We start from the raw sequence: 23,496 nt of genomic DNA, 5'->3' as shown, positions 1-23,496 counted from the left end.
ACTGTGTGATCCATGGTCGAGTGGAGCAAACAGATGTCAGCAGTAGAAGTGTTTGTGTGTACATTGTGGGGGGGGGGGGGGTGTATGTATTCTGGAATCCTCAGTATTAAATCAACTCTGAGAATGTAAAAATGCGCCCAAACAGGTCAAACGTACAGGGAGGGTGCCCCAACATGACGTCCAGTAAGTCATCTGAAGCTGTTAATTAGTGCATAGTCATGCGGGCAACGACAGCCATGAGGTCCTGTGAGATGAAGACATGCCGGGCCAAGTCAGAGTCATTATACACTTCATCATCTTTTTTGCTCTTTTTCTTCCTACTCTCGTCACTTCATCACCCATGCTGTTCTCTCCACTCCCCTCTCTCTGTCAATGCATCATGTCTTCGCTGCAGGGCACGGATGGAGATTGTCCTGTTCCCTCGTTCCACAGTGTGGTCACTCGGGGAGCCAGGTGTATACCTTTAGAGATCTGCTGTTGGGGGCACCGATGGCCTAACGGTTAAGCCACAACCACATACAGGCTCTAAAGCATGCCGCAGGTTTGATTCCCGAGGCCGGCGACCTTTTGCTGCGTGTCACTCCCTGTCTCTCTCCCTGTTTCCTGTCACTCTCTCAGAGAGACGAAGACTACAAGGAGATATACGGGATAAAGCAAAGAGGAGTTCATTCTATTTTAGGCTGGACACCAAGGAGGGAGCTGCACCCATTGGCTAGACAGATGGGAAAGCTGTGCAACAGGTTAGAGTGACGTGTTGAAAAGATTAAAGTACTTTGAGCTGCTGATGAATGAAGAAAGGGAGAGAAAGAGAGAGAGAGGGGGGTGGTGATGGGGGCAGTGAACCAGAAAGTTAGAGAGATTGGGAAGGAGGAAGTGAGGCATGAAATATTGAAATGCAACTGTTCCTCCACACAATGTAGAGGTAGAGGTGTGGACATGTTTAGGATAGACCAGAGGTGAGCAATTATTTTCCCAGGGGGGCATTGTTTTGACAAGCTGGTAAATATGTTATTATTATTACCTCCAACTTAAGTAAATAAAATAAAAGCAGTATCATTTTAGTTCACGTATACGGTAAAATCAAATTTCCATTTTCCAAGTAACGGGCAAGTTCACGGGCCGCTCAGTCAGCCAAAGGGCCGTATTTGCAGCCGGGCCGTGTATTGCAGAGGTCTGGGATAGACTGTAGTTGAGTTCCTCAATAGATTGTTCAACACATTCCTATTTCCTGGAAGGTGAGAACATGCCGGAACAGTGAAGAAGCAGAATACAGAATACAGAATAAAGTTGTAGTAACTAGAGTTATAAATCCGATGAGCCACAGCATGAAGCTATGGGAAAGAGTAGTGGAAGCTATAGGCTAAGAAGAGAAGGTTGCACTTAGCAAGAAGGACAGAAGGTCATTGAAAAAGCATATGATGAGGTTCCACGCCATGAAGTATGGTATTGCATGAGGATGTCAGGAGTGAGAGAAGTAGTCAAAATGGTGTAGGACATGTATGAGGATCACGTGACAGTGGGGAGGAGTGTGGTAGGAGTGACGGACAGGTTCAAGGTGGGGGTAGGCTCACACCAAGGGTTGGCTCTGAGCCCTTTCTTGTTTGCATTGGTAATGAACAGGTTGACCGATGAAGTTGGGCAGGACTATGGTGTCTGTCGATGACATTGTGATATGTATAGCGAGAGGAGGAAACAGGTTGAAGAGAGTCTGGAGGCATGTGTGTGTGTTTGAACGAGAGAGAGGACAGTGGAACAGTGAGTGGAGAAGGTGAAGGCTTTTCAATAACAAGTGTCAACTATCCAAAGTAATAGGGAGTATGGAAGAGCAGTGAAGAATAAAGTGCAGGCAGGGTAGAATGGATGGAGGAAAAGTGTCAGGAGTGATTTGTGATCAGCCGCAAGCAGGGCGAGAGGGGAGATGAATCGGACAGTAGTGAGACCAGACATGTTGTACGGCAGAATTGAGGATTCTACGATTGAGGGGTAGATTGAGAGAAGGATGCTGAAGATGGAGCTGCGCCAGGCAAGTGGAGAAGAGGATGGCCAAAGAGGAGGTTTTAGGAATTCAGTGAGAGAGGCCATGCATGTGGCTGGAGTCACAGTGACAGAGGAACATGCACAGAACAGGAACTGATGGAAACAGATGATCCACCGTGGCGACCCCGATGGAAATTAGCCAGAGCAAATGGTACAGTGTATACTGTATGTGGTAGATGCAGCATACAGCGTTGCCTGATGAATTATGTACTGTGTAAGGGATGTCTGCCTAGGTGGTCATTGTAGTAGATAATTCACCAACAGGGTGTTTAACCACCAACGAGAAGCGGATGTGGTTAATCACCCTGAAGGTGAATTATATCCCACCTAGGCAGACATTATCCCACTTATTACACGGCTACTTAATACATACATTAATAAATTGACCCAAAACACAACAAAACAAGGCATTTCCTAACTTACGGTAATTAAAGTATTCCATAGTGTCGCGCTGGCTGGCGTCTGCCCAGCGTAAAACAAGGAAGTGAGTTGATCAAATAGAATCCATTTCCGTGTACTGCTTCGTCTATTTCTCGCTCAAATGTTTTCAAAAACATTTCTGAGAGCAATGTGTAGCTGTAAATGACATTGTGTGTGTGTTTACATGGCTGTCATGTTGGAAACAGCAATAAATCAGTGGGGCGCAGCAGGTGTAGGGGGTTGCTAGTTACAGTTGTTGAAAAGCCTCAAGCCATCAAACCATTTACAATCAGAATGCATTGCTTGTAGCAGTTGTCAACTCCTCTTACTTTCCTCTGTACCATCCTCCTAAAAATAGTGACCTGCAACCCTCGGTTTTCCCCGCTCATCATCTTCCCTTATCGCATTTTCTTTGCTCCTTCATCCATTCACCCTTCACTTAAACTCCCATTATTTAAACGGACAAGAGATGAAGCCCTGGCCTTTGATGAGAGCGTGTGTAAGGGAGTGGGGGAGACAGTGAAGAGGGATTGTTCACAAGGTCTCTGTGATCCCAGCAAAGGGGGTGGACAGCTTTGACATGAAAAGATATTGACGAATACACAACACCTCAGAAGGTGGCATTGGTGCCCCATGAGATCACTGACAAACCAGGAACTGGACCCAATGCATCTACTGTACTAAGAGATGAGAACGAGCATTGTCCATTGAAATTATTTCCTGCCTGGCAAGACAAATTCAATACAAATGTGCTTCTTTTTAGACAGAGTTTAAGGCAGAGTTTAAGCCGATTTGTCAGAAAAACGGACATCAATAACACATATTATTGAAATACACATGACAAAAGCAATTGCTTCCGTTGCCTTAATTTAAAATGAACAAAGTACATACAGTACATTTGTAATCTTAAATCAATCCCTAGGAGGAAAGAAACAAGTTGATTGTGAACATTGTGAGGAGCTCTGGCTGTAATTCATATTTTGAGGAAGAGTTTGGTCTGTAAAAAGCTAAGTCATCTTTTTAGGAGAGTGCTTTTAAGAGTTTACAGCAATATCCGTCTGATATATTCTGTATAAGGCATGTTTGGTGCAGGCGTGCAGCTGACATTCTTACCATAGCAGCACTTTGCCCTTTTTTCTTGGGGTCGTAGACGAGCAGAGCTGTTATGCTCTATATAACACAGGGTCAGCATTGGACTTCTAGAGCTGGATCATAAATGTACACATGGGTGGACTCGGCACGCTCAAAAGGATGACCGCACACTTTGGTCATCTCTGGGGACCTACCCCGCTGACACGCATGTAGTATGCACACACACACTTCCTTTCTTTTCACTTTTGTCTCCATCACACTCTCAATTTCTCTCTCATGTTGTGTCCAATCAGTTTGCCGGTACAGTTTGTACTGGCATTGCAGTTAATAGAACAAAAATAGAGCAGAAAACAGGGCATTGAGAGACTGAGGTGATCAGGGGGAGAGAGCTGAAACAAAGTTTCTCCAATTTAACAATCAAAAACAGCTGAAAGCTAAGTAAATACCCCCCCCCCCCCCACACACACACACATTCCTTTTATGTGTGCCAAAATCATCTGTCACAAGACAATGATACACAGGATGAAAATCTAAGTAAAAATAGTGCACCTGACCTCAATATTTTCATGAGTTGTTGAAATTGATTAGGTCAAAGGATTGTTTCTGAGGATTCTACGTTCCCAGTGAGGGGGCCAAGCTGATAACTAAAATGTGTGTTACACTGTTCCTCCTCATCTATCACTGCCTTACCCTGACATGTTTTCTCCTTACAATTATCCTGTCATGTCTTGCGGTGTCTCTGCCTGTTTTCTCTCTGTACGTGCCTTCATTGATTTGGTCATTCTGCTCTTTCCCCTGCCATTTTCTGGCTCTGCGTCCTCATCAGCCTTTCCAAAATAATAACAATATGTCCTCTAACAAAAACAGATAGCTACACGATTTAAACAAGAGACAGACTTATTGTGGTGTGAGTTACTGAGTTTATCTAACCGTCTGAATGAATGGGACAGTATACCTGTATCGCCTTTGTGGAGTTACACTCTGTTTTCTTTCCTGTTCCTTGCTCGCTTTTATTTTCACAAAGGTCTCTTTTTTAATGCGGTGAAAGCATCACAGCGGTTTCTCCATAACGGTTGTCATGGTCACAGCATTTTAAGAGAGTATAACATTCTTCATAGCAAACATGGAAAGAAGCCAAAATACCACAGTCAACACAAACACTTAAATCTGGTCATTCATTCTTTTTTATTTTATTTTCTTTGTGCACTGTTCCCGGCGGCACTGCAATGAGTCCCTGAGTCAAAAAATCAGTTTAATATTTAGTCCCCATATAGGGGACATATCAGATATTAAACTGATAAGAACAGATACTACACTTGATCTTAGCCAAAAGGCAGAGAAGCGATTAATTGCTAATGGCATTTAATGTTTGTGTTGGGACAAACAGACGTAAAACTGGCCATTCATTATCAATTGCATACAATGTTTGTGTTAAAGCTGGAGTGTGTGTGTGTGTGTGTGTGTGTGTGTGTGTGTGTGTGTGTGTGTGTGTGTGTGTGTGTGTGTGTGTGCATGTGTGTGTGTGTGCGTGCGTGCGTGCGTGTGTGCACCCAGCAGAATAAAAGTTATTTGGAAAATAAAACTTAAAACGGGCATAACTTTTTTTGTTGTCCTAGAAACACTACCCAGTGTAAATGCAGGCTCTTTTAAATGTCTTCCAACACAAAAACTAAACATTTTATCAACTTTTCGACAAAAACATTGAGGTGAAATGCAAATTGTGTGGCGGACATAAAGCATTGTCCTCAGCCAAAAAGAGCAATGCAAACCTCATAAAACATCTTAATACAATCCATGAGGCTACGAAACTTGTGGCCAAAGACCCTAAATCTGATGGATTGGACACCACCAAAACAGACAAAGATTGATTTTTAAATCGCCACAGCAGCAGCATGTCACCAAGAGTCAACTTGACAAAATGATTGCCAGGTATGTTGTTGAGGAAATGCTTCCCCTCTCAACCGTGGAGTCTGTTTCTTTCAGAGCACTGGTCAGCAACGTACCAGTGACATTATTTTTCTGTAATGTCAGTCTGGCAAAGGAGTGTAGTTGATTTACTTGAATACTGCCAAAATAGTATTGTTAACTAATAACTTTACGGTGTAATGTCAGTCTGGCAAAGGAGTGTAGTTGATTTACTTGAATACTGCCAAAATAGTATTGTTAACTAATAACTTTACGGTGTAATGTCAGTCTGGCAAAGGAGTGTAGTTGATTTACTTGAATACTGCCAAAATAGTATTGTTAACTAATAACTTTACGGTGTAAGAAGAGTGTACTCATTTTTTATTTGATTATTATTTATTTTCTTCAAATTGCACAGCACCATTTGTTTTGAAGGCAAGTTGAGGCTACAATAAAGAAAGATGCCTGTCAAAATTTCTGAACATGTTTTATTGTTCCACTACATTTCATAATGTTAGGAGGGAGTTGTCTTTTCTCTTACTGTGCGACAGAACAAAAAACCTTCTTTTAAATCGTTTTTTATATTATTATTTTTTAAAGTAAAGTAAAGTAACTTTAAAATAGTTACTTTCATAACTAGTAAAGTAACTAGTTACTTTTTTAGATAAGTAACTAACTATAACTCTATACTTTTGTAACTTGAACAACACTGCCTATCAACTACATTGAAATGCCTTCGATCTGGCAAAGAGTTAAAGGAAGGCATAAGAGTATGTGTGTGTGTGGGTGGAGTGATTTCTACTGACCAATTGTATGCTTCACGGTCACACACAGCTTCATTAACGTGCATGACCCAATCCAAGTCCAACGCACGCACGCACGCACACTATACTACACAGGTGTTGTTTGAGCTGACACTTACAGAATTACACCCAAGGTTGTTTCATAGAACAAGACAAATAAGATGTAGTGGCTGATGAGAAAGAAAGAGAAAGTCACCTACAGCTTTCCCAAAGGACACCTCTGTGTCAGTTGACGGGCTGGAACCTTTCTCTTGACTTCGTATTCAACCTATGGAATCATGAACAGAGCTGTGTAAGAGCCATACACAGTAACAGGCTTTTGCTATATATCCTATGATTTATTTGGTTATTTTATTTAATGTCATTGCAGCATGTCTGTCTGTCAGATATATTCAGTAGGCCTAAATACACATTAACATGTTAACAAAACAGAGATGGTGCATGCAAGCATGCACACGCGCACACACACACACACACACACACACACACACACACACACACACACACACACACACACACACACACACACACACACAGGAAGGCATGACAGACTGACACAAAATATGCAGATACATAGATACACGCACGCACTCTCTCTCTCTCTCTCTCTCTCTCTCTCTCTCTCTCTCTCTCTCTCTCTCTCTCTCTCTCTCTCTCGGTCATGGTGTAATCCCTCTGCAGTGCTGCAGTTGATCAGGATTTGTTCCACCTCAAACAACAGAATGCCTGCAGATAAATGAAAAGCCCATTTTTCTTTATCAAATCGGAATTATGGGTAAGCATGTTAAGCAAGGCAGGCAATCAAAAGCTCATCCTGTTAACTTTAATAATAACAGAAACAAACATTGTAGTTAGATGTGTGCATACAGTGTGTGTGCACTGCACCTCCATGAGTGTATATGTGTATGCATGCTTGAGCAGTGCATGTGTGTATTTTGTTTCCCTCTCCATGCCATTTTGTAAATGACAAGAATACTCTATTTCGACAACTCTCCAGTGGCCTTTTTCATTGTCTCTTGAGTGGCACGAACCTGAACATCTTGTCTGAAACTGAGGAAGCAGCTTTTCAAAGCTGCGGTTGATGTCAATTGTGTTATATTTTAGGAGGGAAAACAGCTTTCCATTTTGTGTGCATGGCAGATGAAATCAAACGGAGGACTCCCAGTAGAGAAACAGAGTATGTGTTTGTGCGTGTGCACATAGTTGCGTGCATGCATTTGTGAAAAAACTGCGCTACGTGTTGTATACCCAAGCTGTAGAATTATCAGTGAGATTGTGAGTTCTCACAGTGCTGCTGATGTTTCTGGTACAAGTCTGACTCTCCTGCCTCAGCGCAGCTACATTTTGTGTGTGCTCTGCTGCCTGTTTAGCATTGTAATGCCATTTCTCAATGGTCCTCAAGGTTTGAGTATTAATAGTGAAGTGGTGTTGAATAGGATAGGTCCAAAATCGATATTGCAGGCAGCACTGATTGATTTATTACTTGTGGGGTTTGCTCTCGCTCCCTCTCTCTCCCTATCCCCCCTTCCTCTCTCTCTGTGCATTCTGTACCTCAGGCTCCACAATGTGGTATCTCTGTAGAGGTGCATTATAGTCTCAGTGTAGACAAGATCTTATCTCTTCGAGATTAACGGAAAGCCTGGTCATTTGAGTACTTTTTGAAAAGGGGCTATGTGAAGTCGAACAGTTAGCATCTCCTGATAAAGGAAAACAAAAACACATTTGGAGAGACACATAAGGGGGTTGGTTAGGTACACGGTACACATTTGCCTACCGTAGAGCACAGAGGTTATTGGAGTGTCTTTTTATTTTATTATTATTATTATTATTTTACTTTAGCTTGTTCGCTGTAGGAGTTTTCAATACCTGCCCCCCTCACCCCCACCCCCCAAACTAGCTCAGGCCCCTTACACAGTACACAGTAATATTTGAGTGGAAAACATTCATGTTTAACATTCAGAGCATGAATATCGCTCCTCAAGACACGGCAGTTGTGGGGAGAGTACTTTTTTTCTCTCTCTCTCTCTCTCACTCTCTCACTCTCTCACACACACACACACACACACACACACACACACACACACACACACACACACTCACACACAATCTTCAACTACCTCTATCAAAAGCACTGAGAGTGAACTTTGGCATACTTTATCAAAGCAATTGTTTACTACTGCTCGCATGCTGCAATAGCTGTGTGGATTGTTTGGCAGATTCGGAAGCTTATATAGCCCTCATTATCTTTTCACATCCACCGTGAGACATTGAATGGCTCTTATAATATAATATAATATTTCCATATAACCTTTCACCACTGTTACCACTACATATTTCCATACAAGCTTTCACCGGCATTACACAAGTTTAATGTGTAATGTTTAGTGGAAAATGACTAACATATAGCCTACCTTTTCTCTCTGCAGAAATGCATGAAATTCAATGTGGACGCTCCCATCTGGCTGTCCAAGCAACGGATTCTCTGTACGCTCAACCAGAGCTTGAAGGACGTGCTCAACTATGGCCTCTTCCAGCCGGCCTACAATGGCAAAGCTGGCAAGTTTCTGGATGAGGAGAGACAGCTGAGGGAATACCCCTTCCCCTCCATCGCCCCAGTACCGTATCTAGAGGTAGGTTCCATAATAAAATGTATTCTATATTCGACACCTGTGAGAGAGTGATGCTGATGCTAGTTTCAACATGTCTGGAGACAACTGTTGGGGAAATGACGAGACAGGAAACAGAGTTTGAAGTCGGGGCTCAAAATAGAGATGGTGATTTAAACAGGAAAGTGCAACAGTGCTCTTGTCAACACACAGTCAGTCCTGCCAAGTACCGACTACAAGGCTATGGATGAAGATAAACTATATGCAGGCCTCAAATCATATCATCAGTAATAATAAGTCTATGATGCTAACAAAAAAGCATTATTAACCCTGCTGCTTGCCACTGAGCAATAGTGAAGGTGGCTTTAAGTTCTTGCAGGAACTATATCCCAACCTTCTCCTGCTCATATTTTTGAGGGGCGCTAGCCCCTCCTATAAACAGCTATAGTGTAGATTCTGTCTGAACACAAATATTTAATGCCATTGACAATGAATAGAGAATTTACCTGTGTGCCTGAGCAAATCGGCTGTCTGCATGTCGGTGGAAACCCTTGGCCAATAAGGGACCACTATTATTGGTGACGTAAATACGTAACTTTTGTTTTATTGGATGATGTACGATGATAAGAGCGCCCCTCACTTCACACGGGTGTGATTTCTTTTCAGTATGGTATAGAAATTCCAAATGGTGTGTACCACAGAATTACATGTTTATGTTGACACATTTCAAATGTGTAAAAAACAAAACAAATAAAAGATTTACTTCAAAATGAATATCAATATCAAACTGATCAACTACTTTTCTTTGAAAATATACAAATTAAGCTGTTTTGAAATTACAAGCACATACATTTATACAGCTAAATAAATAAAATATATCAAAACACATATTGTGTTAATCTTAACACAAAATTTCAATATAAATATCCAATTCGACAATTACTTTAGTTTAAAATTAAATTAAACAAATTAAATTAATTCATAACTAAACTATCTATCCTAATAATGTGTCAGCCTGGAGTGGACCAACCACAAAAGTGCTTAGAATGTTGGTTTATTCATTGATGCCAGAGCTCCTGATGTCAAGACAAGAAAGAGTGTGTGGTTTAGTTGTGAGCGGGGTCGGGGAAATAATCAAGCACACAGAAATAATAAATCAAGCGCCAATCAAACTCCTTTCCAAGCACTGCTTTTTTTCTGTAATCATGTATTTACTGCTCAGTGATCACAGTCATCACACACACACACACACACACACACACACACACACAGACACACACACACACACACACACACACACACACACACACACACACACACACACACACACACACAGACACACACACACACACACACACACGCACGCACGCACATGCACATGTGCACAAAGGCTGTTTCCATATACACTCTAGACCGGATCTGCAACCTGCACAGTGAACAGATCACAGGCAGTCCAGCTGTGCACGCATGCGCACCACAGACATTGACGTTGCGACTTGTGATTTAACCTCTCCATGGGTATAATATAAACGCCATAAACAGCACAGAATACGCTGGCACTGCTGGTACGAAATGTTCTAACGTTGGTACATGCGTTTTCTTGTTGGAGATTATGGGCTTTTCACACCCTCTTCTTAATCATATGGCGTGCCGGCACAGGATATTTTAACAGAATGCTGTAACGGACCGTTCCGGCCCACTTTCAGGGTCTATTCTAATAAACCGATGAAGGAATAACATCTTCTTGGCTGACAAATAGCAGTTTTGTAACATACACTGAAAAGGCTGGATTATCAAGAATGTTTTATTTGACTGAATGCAATTGAAAATGAGAGTGTGAGCATCTATTTAATCCATTGATTTAACCCATTCTGACCGGGCACCCATTTTGGTGTTGGCATCATGTTATGCTTTAGCTATTGAAAAATAGCAGATCTACAAGCTCATATCGCGCCACCGAGTGGCGCGATACGAGCTTGTAGGTCTGCTATTTTTGAAAAAATCGAAGAACGACTGACATTTCTAGAATCTGATCTCAGGTCAGAATGGGTTAATCAGACCAGTGTGTGTCCCGTGGAAACCTCGTATGAATCTGATCTCAGGTCAGAATGGGTTAAGCGTAACGATCCAGTCAGTCGTAGTGCAGTGGGCAGTGTAAAAGTCACTCGGTTGAACTTGCAAAGCAGCTCATGCAGACCAAGAAAGTTCCCATTAATTGTGTTTGTCTTCCTTTTTCCAGCTGGTGCATCCATGCTGCCACGCTAAGCATTTGAGTCAAGTCTGGGGTTACATTAGCCACTTTCATGCTTAACCAAATTTCATGAATGAGATGATTTATTTAGAGGAGGCTTGCTTTAAACATCTGATGTATGCCCTCTGGCGTGCACAAACACATGATAGACTGTTTCTGACAATCACAAACAAACCACTTTATCAGAATATGATAAGCTACGAGCAAAGCAAGCTTTGAGATAATAACAAGTTATGTGAATAATGCTCATATAATCTTATATGACAACCTTTCATTGTCTATGTGGGCTGGTTTCTGCAAGCGACAAATCCACTCTGACTCTGACTATGTAGTCATCTGCACCTAAGATGTGAGGGGTTCTCAAGCTGTGGCACACAGCCACAAATCACCTTTTGGCTCCCAGACAGGTGTACTGTATTACATTATGATGTCTAGAATCCTCATAAAAGAATCTTAGCACATAACACCAATTCTATCCTCACTACACTGGCTCACTGTTTTATAGTCAAGTTCTTGCTTATTGCATAATGACTTCACTTCATGCGTTAACTCCATGTTACCTAAAAGGCCTCATCAACTCTTATATTCCACCACTTGAGCCTTGCGCTCAGATCACAGAATGCTGATTACTAGGATAATTAAGCAGTATGTGGCAGAGCATTTTCCCATCATGCGCCACTTCTGTGGAATAAACTACCTTGCTCAATCAGAGCGGCAGGGTCCGACTATTTGTGACTATTATAAAGGAGTATTTCACAGCTGAAGCCGCATTCACTCAAAGTTAGCACTATACGTATGTGTAGTGGGGAAAAAAGTATATTCATCTTTGACACAGGCACCCTATGACGGGAAACGTAATGTAGTAATCTCTTTATGTGATTGACTTGGTCTTTCGTAAACAGTGTTGTAGTGCTACTTTAAGTGGGTGGACACCCCATAAGGCAAGTCATTTGCACACACGCGCACAATGCGTGCAGACACACTATTAAAACATGCAGACGTGTATAGCATATTTGGAAACAGGGTTTACAAGCAATGCTTAATCGTATCCATAAAATAATAACGTGTTCCTTCCACGCACATGCACATGTGCACAAAGGCTGTTTCCATATACACTCTAGACCGGATCTGCAACCTGCACAGTGAACAGATCACAGGCAGTCCAGCTGTGCACGCATGCGCACCACAGACATTGACGTTGCGACTTGTGATTTAACCTCTCCATGGGTATAATATAAACGCCATAAACAGCACAGAATACGCTGGCACTGCTGGTACGAAATGTTCTAACGTTGGTACATGCGTTTTCTTGTTGGAGATTATGGGCTTTTCACACCCTCTTCTTAATCATATGGCGTGCCGGCACAGGATATTTTAACAGAATGCTGTAACGGACCGTTCCGGCCCACTTTCAGGGTCTATTCTAATAAACCGATGAAGGAATAACATCTTCTTGGCTGACAAATAGCAGTTTTGTAACATACACTGAAAAGGCTGGATTATCAAGAATGTTTTATTTGACTGAATGCAATTGAAAATGAGAGTGTGAGCATCTATTTAATCCATTGATTTAACCCATTCTGACCGGGCACCCATTTTGGTGTTGGCATCATGTTATGCTTTAGCTATTGAAAAATAGCAGATCTACAAGCTCATATCGCGCCACCGAGTGGCGCGATACGAGCTTGTAGGTCTGCTATTTTTGAAAAAATCGAAGAACGACTGACATTTCTAGAATCTGATCTCAGGTCAGAATGGGTTAATCAGACCAGTGTGTGTCCCGTGGAAACCTCGTATGAATCTGATCTCAGGTCAGAATGGGTTAAGCGTAACGATCCAGTCAGTCGTAGTGCAGTGGGCAGTGTAAAAGTCACTCGGTTGAACTTGCAAAGCAGCTCATGCAGACCAAGAAAGTTCCCATTAATTGTGTTTGTCTTCCTTTTTCCAGCTGGTGCATCCATGCTGCCACGCTAAGCATTTGAGTCAAGTCTGGGGTTACATTAGCCACTTTCATGCTTAACCAAATTTCATGAATGAGATGATTTATTTAGAGGAGGCTTGCTTTAAACATCTGATGTATGCCCTCTGGCGTGCACAAACACATGATAGACTGTTTCTGACAATCACAAACAAACCACTTTATCAGAATATGATAAGCTACGAGCAAAGCAAGCTTTGAGATAATAACAAGTTATGTGAATAATGCTCATATAATCTTATATGACAACCTTTCATTGTCTATGTGGGCTGGTTTCTGCAAGCGACAAATCCACTCTGACTCTGACTATGTAGTCATCTGCACCTAAGATGTGAGGGGTTCTCAAGCTGTGGCACACAGCCACAAATCACCTTTTGGCTCCCAGACAGGTGTACTGTATTACATTATGATGTCTAGAATCCTCATAAAAGAATCTTAGCACATAACACCAATTCTATCCTCACTACACTGGCTCACTGTTTTATAGTCAAGTTCTTGCTTATTGCATAATGACTTCACTTCATGCGTTAACTCCATGTTACCTAAAAGGCCTCATCAACTCTTATATTCCACCACTTGAGCCTTGCGCTCAGATCACAGAATGCTGATTACTAGGATAATTAAGCAGTATGTGGCAGAGCATTTTCCCATCATGCGCCACTTCTGTGGAATAAACTACCTTGCTCAATCAGAGCGGCAGGGTCCGACTATTTGTGACTATTATAAAGGAGTATTTCACAGCTGAAGCCGCATTCACTCAAAGTTAGCACTATACGTATGTGTAGTGGGGAAAAAAGTATATTCATCTTTGACACAGGCACCCTATGACGGGAAACGTAATGTAGTAATCTCTTTATGTGATTGACTTGGTCTTTCGTAAACAGTGTTGTAGTGCTACTTTAAGTGGGTGGACACCCCATAAGGCAAGTCATTTGCACACACGCGCACAATGCGTGCAGACACACTATTAAAACATGCAGACGTGTATAGCATATTTGGAAACAGGGTTTACAAGCAATGCTTAATCGTATCCATAAAATAATAACGTGTTCCTTCCACGCGCTACGTCCAACCAGGGAAACTCCCCCCTATCAAGTGTAAAAGGAGCAACTTCAAGTCCGTTGCTCTCCCCATGTCCCCCATATATGGCGACTAGGTTGGCGGAGGGTGTGTAGAGCCCAGGATCACATTAAATAATTGACACAGGGGTGAAAAATGGGTTACAAAATCGTGGAATAAAAATTATAATAAAAAAACATTTGAACGTACATCTACTATGTTAAAAGGTCAGAGTGCCTCCCACCCCCCCAAAACAAATCACCTGGATTCTCACAGTCCAATGTTGGCAGCCCTGCTAGTGAAGTGTATGTTCTTTTGCGTATCTGAATTGCGTATTGCAAGTCTTCAATCCATTTGGAAGGTTGTGAACACTATACCAGAATACAAATCTGCACACCAGTATTGCTGCTCCCAAATGCAATTTACCAGGTCAAATTGCATTTGGGAGCAGCAATACTGGTGTGCAGCTTTTTATTCTCGTATACTGTTTAACTTTAATCTTTTAGCTGCTTATCAGTTTCTCATCTTGAGGGGAGTGAACACGACATGAACAGCAGATAAAAGTCAGAGCCAATCACTGTCTCTTCCAACCCACACCAGCATAAGGTTGCAGAGGTGATAATCAATTTACTGATTGCTGTGGTATTAATCTGCTCTGTATTGATTATAGATTGTAGACTAGAATAGGAATACTTTATATTTTGTTAATCTCCAGAGGGAAATTAAAAACCACAGTTGATCTAATCAGCAAAGCAAACACAATGGAAATCCCCATACCTATATAACGTTATCCTTTTAGCTCAAATGTCTGACTGTACCTGTGCTGTTTACATTTTTGTTTAATAAAGTATTCTATCAATCAAAGGGAAAAACCAACAAATGTCATACTCGGTGTCACCCCTTATTCTGCCATAGAACATAATTACAGTAAACATGCAGTGCATTGATGACATTGGCAACAGTCAGTACTGCCTCTTTGTCCTGGAGCTGTTTATCTGTGCGTTTTCTTTCTATATTTGTTTTTGACAAGGGAAAAGGGAGGGTAATAGTGATATTTTGTGGTTAAACAAAAGTTTTAAGTTAAAAGGCACTATTCTGATTTTAATCAATGCTAGAGTGTTGTTCAGTGTGTTTGTTCAGTGACCTGAGTCTCCCCATCTCTCCAGCTCTAGCAAATTCATTTTCATGTGGGTTGCAAAAGTTAAGCTAATCAGGGGTGATTACCCTTGTACATCAGCTTCATTTTTTATTAAAACAAAACGGAGGAATATTTTGCTAGCTTACCTTGGTCTCGATTTTATTATATCGCTAGAAGCTCCAAAAAGCACTTATTTGAATTAAATAAAACATTACAGAGACACACACTTAAGTCATCTTACACAAAAATAGAAAATCTGAGAGAATCAACAACAGTGCGTGTGTGAGGCTGATTCAAAGAATCAGTTCTGTTGGTTTCGTTTCTGACTCCGAGATGACCCGAAAATATTCGTGTGTGGAGTGTTGGCACTTTGGCAGACACCATTGTAATTGCACAACAGAGGCAGCAGTGAAGGAGAAAGAAGGCTGAACAAAATCTTGCAGACTCCCCCAGGGCCGAGCTATGGGGCTGGTCTGACTAGAACTACAGAACACATGAAGTGTTGCCCAAAGTATTCCGTAAAGAACTGAGATTTGATATGTCGAAATCACATAAAATATAATACAAATAGAAAAAACACAAAAAACACTCCTCATGAGGTGCAAAATCTATGAAGTTGCCCTTTACGTAACCCTATACTGCACCGTAGGTATTTTCAATAAATACTGGTTCTGTGAAATTCATACATTCTAAAAGATGCGCTGTGATTGGCCAGTAATCACTTGAGTGGCAGCGTGACGTAACGTGCCTTCCACACTTCCGGTGTACTTCCTCTCCCAGTGTAAATTCTCTGCCCCTCCTTCAACACACATCGCTCCAACGAACTGCAGCGGCCAATGAGGCATCTATTCTTGGTCTATCTATGGTCTTCCCCATACATCCCTCGAGTGCATGGTTGATTATATTATTGATAATAGATATAAAAACTATACAGTCATTTAACATTGGGAGTGTAACCATTATGCACCGCTCGCTCAACGCTCGTTTCATTTTGTGCTCACAGCGCGACGCGTTGTGAGCTTGTAGATCGGCTATTAGGCTACTGGGAAAGTGTGTGCGTCGCAGTGCATGTGTTCACAATAACGCACGCAACGTTGTGGCTGCTAATTCCCCCGTTCAGGTGGACCATAACTTCATGGGGTGGACTGGGACTCGAAAAACCCTGTTGTAGCCGGCTATTTGTCTTTTTAATGGATAAAATAGCGCATTTTTTCCTTAGTGGTTAATGGTTAATTAGCCGCCAAGGCCTGACTGTAACCGATTAATAAAATGTCTCCATTTGGCCAGCCCAAATAGCGGCATAAGCTGTGATCGGTCTACTTTTGAGGGGACAGACATTGGGTGCAGCAGCTGTGGCTCAGGAGGTACAGTAAATTAACTGGAAGGTGCCCGGTATAATCCTACTGTAGATACTGTAGATCCTACTGTACGGTATAATCCTCAGTTCCTCCTGGATTGTACAGGATGTTGAAGTGTCCTTGAGCAAGACAGTGAGCCCTAACTGCTCCCAATGAGCAGGTTGTTTCCTTGCATGGTTGCCTTTTTGCGATCTGAGTGGTCGAAAGACTAGGAAAAAGCACTATATAAAATACAGTCCATTTGTCATGTAAATAGACACATAGGCATACTGTACATCAGATAAATGCTGCTACTAGAACAATGTTTGTCTATAAAAATGAGGTTTCTCTTCTATTGTAGACAGCAACATAACAATGGACAATCATTAGATTTTCTGTCTGGAAAAATGATGGTTTCATATCTTTAGCCATGATTGGTTAAATGTTATCAAAACATCTATCTCTGAACTTTCTGCTTGTGCTTTCAGCACTGACTTGAAATAGCTAGGTGTGGCACCGTGGGTTATCAAAACTAGACCAGTGCCCGTTGGCCACTGGCCTACTTGGGAACGATGCAAGTTGGGAACCTAGTGCAATACCCGTTTTCATAGCACCTGTTGTAACCGCCTGTGTCCCTTTTGTGCCCATAACATGGACATCTCTGTATCTGTCTGCCTGTCTGTCTGTCTGAAGAGTGCTGTGAAAAGCAAATGGCAGTTGTGGGGTTACCATGGCAATCAATTGGCTGAGGCAGAGCCTGGGAATTGTACAGGTGAGGGGAGTCGGACTTAGGCTCATTAGGTCTCACCAGACTTAGGCTCATTAGGTCTGACCAGAGCCTTCTGTGGTGCTACTGCCACCTACTCAAGGCCGGGCACTGCACTCCCTAGTGGTGTGGAACCGTGTGTGTCAAATTTGAAGTCGGTGGGGCGAATGGTTCTCGAGTTATGTGGATTACGTACAGATGCCTCCCGAGCTCCTTGCTGCATGTCCCACTGGGAGGAGACCCCCTGGCAGACCAAGGACCACATGGGGGGATTGGTATATCTCCACACTGGCCAGGGAATGCCTCGGGATCCCACAGGAGGTAATTGCTAATGTTGCTCTGGAAAGGGAAGAATATCTTGGAACTGTTAACCCTGCGACTCCGGTTCCGGATAAGCAATTGAAGATGGATGGATTATATATATATATACTAGAATTTTGCGCCCGCTTTGCAGGCGCTCATCGCAGTGTGGCAACAGTGGTTAGTGTTCCGTGTAGGGAAGCCTCAGGGGTGTGGGTGATTCGAGCGATAGTGTTTGTAGTAAACAAATGCATTGGCGGCGTGAGTGTGGAAGGGAGGCATTATTATTGGTGCCAGTGCAAAGACCATTGTTTGGCGGCTGGTGTTCAGTGTTGGCGATGGGCGACATAGGAGGAGATAGGTCCCGAACACTGCGAAGGGTAAGTGTGTGACGTCACTGCCGTGTGTGTGGGTGTAGTGTGTAAGATGTTGTTGTGGGCGTTGCAGTAGCGACGTAGCTGTTCGTGGCTTTGGGTTTCTTGCCATGTGTTGGGTACAACTTTTGGGTACAACTTCTCCAATATATAATATATATATATAGAGAGAGAGAGAGAGAGAGAGAGAGAGAGAGAGAGAGAGAGAGAGAGAGAGAGAGAGAGAGAGAGAGAGAGAGAGAGAGAGAGAGAGAGAGAGAGAGAGAGAGAGAGAGAGAGAGAGAGAGAGAGAGAGAGAGAGAGCAGATGTTGTCCCCTGTGCTTGTTGCCTTAATGCGTATTGTTATTAACGTGTGTTTCTTTTATTCACCTCCTATTCATCCAATTCCCCAATGTGAGTGGCTCCTCCAAAGGCGTGAGGGTGTGTAGGTGTGCATCATATGTGATGTTCATAGGTTGTGTGTGTGTGTTTAGTTTTGTTGCGGCGTGTCAATCAAAATGTGGCAGCAATAATACCACACTCGGTTGCAGTGTTTTATCTACCGCAGCTGTCATCATTCTGAAATAATCACAAGGCTTGTCCATCAATGTGTGTGCCATCAGGGACAGGGAGAGACATAGACGGCACACAGAGGTGTAGCTTCAAAGCGTGGTTCATGTGTCACATAATAGTGTGTGCTGACTGGCATTAGATGAGAAGCTTTGCTCTGTCGCTTTCTGAGACGAGGCAAGGTGTAATGTCAGAAAGTGGACTATTAACCTCATTACACAAAAATAACAATGCGGTGTGGATAATGTTAGGACCATGTACCCAGTTTTTGTTTAGTTGAACAGCTTGGCATGGCTCATATGGTTCCAAGAATGACAGATGATAGCTGTATAAAGTAAATAACTGATCACGGTGAGTCCTTCTGGTTCCCCATCTTCTCTACCTAGCTCTCTCTCTCTCTCTCTCTCTCTCTCTCTCTCTCTCTCTCTCTCTCTCTCTCTCTCTCTCTCTGTGGTTATTATTATGTTTGGACATGAGTTACTGTTCCAATTATGAGTTGGGGCCCTTAGCAGGGACAGGAAACGACAAAAGCAGATGGAAGTTGCTTGTGCTGGAGGGCCTTTCTTATAATTTATTGATTCATCATTCGATCACCCGCAAAGCTTCTGAATGCACATTAATTCATCAATAGCTCAGAGGTATGGCATGTTTAGCAAGAATTTACAGCCAAAAGATATCTGTTTTGTTACTCTGAAAGTGAAGCTCTTGTAGAAAATGTTGGTAGGGGGTTGAATGTTGGCTATAACAGATGGGAATTCACCTGGACACAATGAACCGCTCTTCTATTTGTGTCAAGTAAAGATGCAAAATGTCTGAGCCTTTGGTTTTACGGTTAAATTTGGCACTACCCAAATTTCCATTCGCATATTTCAAATCAGTTGAACTTGAACTCAAGTTGGTGCTCACCTTTCCGTGTGTATACATTGTTTGTATGCATTTCAGCAATTTAGTTTTCTTTGCACACTTGTTCCCCAATTGAACAGTTGTCAATTCCCCTAATTTATACTGCGGTCCTATAGGGCCCAGGCATCAAAATGAAAGCTTTGGAACACCATGCCTGAGGATCTAAGGCTATGAATCAAGTCATCTTTTAAAATAATGGCCTTTTCACAATGATTTTATCTTCTTATATCCTTAGTTTTATCCAATTCTTATCTCTTTTAATGCGTTTTGATATACCGGTAATGCATAAATCACACTAGCCTTGGCGACCTTACAGGCGTATGCAAAATGTATGTTTGTCGGTGGGTCGGTAATAATTTATGATCAATGAATATCTAAGCAATTTTCCCTCCAGGCACTTATTACCACAGAATGCGTGTGCTAATCACAGACATACTAGAAGTGCATAATAGTAATAATAACACATAATAATAATAATAATAATAATATTGTAATTACTGTTTAACTGTTTGTCATTCATCCTGGTGGCGCTATAACAGGCTGTTCTGGAAAATGTGGAGAAGAGGTTCATCGTTGGAGTGTGTTTGCAAAATTTGCCATCAACCGGGTTAACGGTGCCAGAGATTAGCTGTACACGGACGGACGGACACACACACACACACACACACACACACACACACACACACACACACACACACACGGGCGGAGTGCAAAACATACTCTCTCCCCATGCCTTCGGCCTGGTGGAGACAACAAACACTACAATATAAACCATGTTATCAGTAATAATCATATGAAACTTGACACCACTATATCAATATAATTACAAACTGACTGTCTGTACTGCCAAAGTAATTTGAAACTGATTGATACAATAATTAAATAATGACTGCTACCAATTTAAAATAATAAATGACCTGCCATAAAATAATAGCAAATAATAGCACTAAACCAAATTAACTTACAGTACGTCAAGCCATCACTATACCCGCATATATTTTACCCGATGTAATATATACCATAAGAAATATTTACAGCAATATTATTATGGAGATGTCATGGGGGGCGGAGGCGCTGGGAGGTGGTTGGGAAATGGGAACTTCTCCTTTGGTCCACTCATTCCTGAGAATGATCCAGTGAGAAACAAAAGCCCATTGTGGGTGTAAGGGATATCACTACACACGGGTGAAATTCACCCGAACACCTGCATGTAGAAAACAATCAGACCTGTCTGAAGTGAGTGGTGCAACAGCGCCCCCTGTTGGTACCCTACACATACATAGGGACACCAAGACAAATGGACGGTCAAAGCTGGGCATTGGAGTGGTTGCACCACTCAAAAACAGGGATGTGGTCAGGGAAACAAACCTTCTATGATGTCACTGAGCATCATGAAGGTACCCAAGAACCAACCCACCTCAGACATCAGCAACATTATGAAAATCACAGAAACATAATTGTCTGGGTGAAAATCACCCAGGTTTAGTGTTCTCGGGTTATATTAATCAATAACAGATTCATAAAACCTGTGGTCTTCCAGAGTGACACCGATCTTTCCTGGTAACATCTTCAGAGACATACCATCATCATCATCATCATCATCATCAACGTGAAGGTGTGTAGGCGTGTATTAGAATCAGGATCAGAGAAGGACAGCTGTCCTCTGTCCCACTCTCGGTGTCTGTAGTACATTGTATTACAGAACAGTTGACAGATGATGACGATATACACAGATAGTGTCGTAGGATGTATGCACAGGCGAACACCCTCGCACGCAAGTTCAGTATGTGTTCAAAAGCAGTTAAGATTACTCTATTTAGAGCTTACTGTACACCACTCTACACAGCCCACTTGTGGTCAAGCTATACAAAAAACAATTATTGAGAAACTTCAAGTAGCGTATAATGATGCCATGAGAATTTTTCTCAAAAAGCCTAGATGGTGAAGTGCAAGTGAAATGTTTGTGGCTGCAAGAGTCAATACTTTTCAAGCTGTTCTCCCCGGAACTTAATGCATAGATTCACGTGTCGCTTGGAGTCACATGAGTCTGTGATTAGCATCATCGTCAGTATTAATAACCCTGTCAATAGTTGCACTAGATACTCCTCTAGCCTTGGCTTAAAAGCCTTTATTTATAACACAAATGCCTGTCTAACATGTACATTTTGACTGTTTTTTATTGGATGTATATTGTATTTTGTGTTTTGTATGTTTCTCTAGGACCGATTTCTAGTCTGAAATAAAGGCGTTCATTCATTCATATAATCTTCCTGTCTTTTTCCTTAGACCTTATGGCTAGGCCTATTACTGAACAAACACTATAGCAATGGGTACTATCATCACAATATAGAGCTATTTAACTCTTATTTTTAACAAAATAATCTTAAACCCCAATCCCCCGCCGGCGGGGGCAGTGGCTGTCCACCTCATGAACAGCTCTCAGCGGGTAAATGAGGCTGGTCAAGGTCTCAGGTTCCAACTCCGATATTTTTGATTTTCCCTCCTGGACCCCCTTGGGGTTTTAAGTTATTTTTTATTGGTTCTTACTTATTGGTATCACTGCTATGTTTTAAATGTCCTCATTTCAATATTTGTGTTTTGCCAATTATTTGGCAGCCCACTTGCAATACCTCTCGGCCCACAGGTTGAGAATCCCTTCTCTCTACCATGCACATTTTATTCATTGAAGTATGTTTCAGATTGTAAGTCTGCTCCCCTATACACTTAGCCTGACACTCAGTCTGATTTTTCATTTCGTTTCACTTCATTATTCAGACTGAAAGCCCTCCCCACGGCAGCAGTTTATGGGATGGACGTTGTCAAAGCGGCAGAATAGTAGGAAAGCAGATGACGTTGTTGTCAATCATGAGGCTATGGCTAACCCGTTTGCTAACGAAACAAACCACAGCCAACAGCGCTACTAGCATGTGAACAAAAGCGGTAAAATATGTCAGATGATGATGTTTATAAAACCTGTCGTTTCTGTAAAGAAACTATTTATCATACGCCGATATTAATAGCCAGATTGATACGGTCGTGACTCGTGAGTCACCGCAGTGGGGGCAGCCATGTTTGTTGTCTGACGCTGTCGAGTGACGGGGCTGATGCTCATGGCCAATCAGTTGCTGTGATCGGATTTCCGAACGACACTAACGCTGCCGTAGGCAGAGACTCCAGACCTGAATACATATTTTCTTAATGGACGTGGCTAGCGATTCAGGGCTGGAGCCAGGCTGCCTGCTATGAACTGTCTCCTTTACAAAATGGACTCCAGACAGTCACCTGAAGTGTGGTGCCTATGGGGTTTTATGCAGATGCTGCCATGTACTTTTAGAACTCTACAGTAGCTTTAGTGAATATAGTTGAATGAGTTTAACTTGGCACTGGCATTCAAAAAAGATTTTAAATGGCCACCAACCAAGAAGTTATTGCCACTTAAGAAGTTATGGTTTACCTTAATTGTTAATTGCTGTTTTTCTGTTTTTCTATATTTGTGGTGATATGCCATGGTTTACTTGGTTTTAAAACTGTCCACTATGTGGCAGAATTGGCCATGTCCACTCTGGGCATTCAGGTATACAAGGTGACGTTAGAGTTGAAAGTTCATGATTAACACCCCTTGGAAGGCGGAATGAGGTTCGTGAGATAAAGATGTAATAGTGCCTAGAGTGTCTTTATATTTAGTCAGTTAAAAAGAGCGTCTTTTATTGCCGTAATGTAAACACTATTGTCATGTGACATTGGCTGCAACACGTGGCTCCCGAAGGACTACCGTTTACAAGAGTTAATTCATGTCTAATGTTTTATAGCTACAAGTTGTCTTATGTTGATTAAGAAATATACCATTGGTGTTTATGGTCAAGTTTTGAAGTTTATTTTGGCTAAACTGTATACGTTGTATGACTTTGTATTTTGACTAATGTTGATTATATTTTCGTCATATCTCTGCAGTTTTTACGGTGCTTCTTGGTACCACA

General features: G+C 42.0%; 1 protein-coding gene across 1 annotated transcript in view; it reads left to right on the top strand.

Moving 5' to 3' along the window:
- Positions 1–23,496, top strand: part of shank3a (SH3 and multiple ankyrin repeat domains 3a) — a gene marked incomplete at its 5' end in the record, with an annotated part of 258,696 nt that overhangs the window by 29,417 nt on the left and 205,783 nt on the right. The window contains one exon of the mRNA XM_080761381.1: positions 8,684–8,887. Coding sequence (XP_080617507.1) covers positions 8,684–8,887 — 204 coding nt within the window. The remainder of the gene's footprint in view (positions 1–8,683; positions 8,888–23,496) is intronic.

The sequence above is a fragment of the Protomyctophum bolini genome (genome assembly GCF_963924005.1).
Source record: "Protomyctophum bolini genome assembly, chromosome: 4".
NCBI classification, from domain to species: Eukaryota; Metazoa; Chordata; class Actinopteri; order Myctophiformes; family Myctophidae; genus Protomyctophum; species Protomyctophum bolini.
This window is presented reverse-complemented; position numbering and strand designations above follow the sequence as displayed.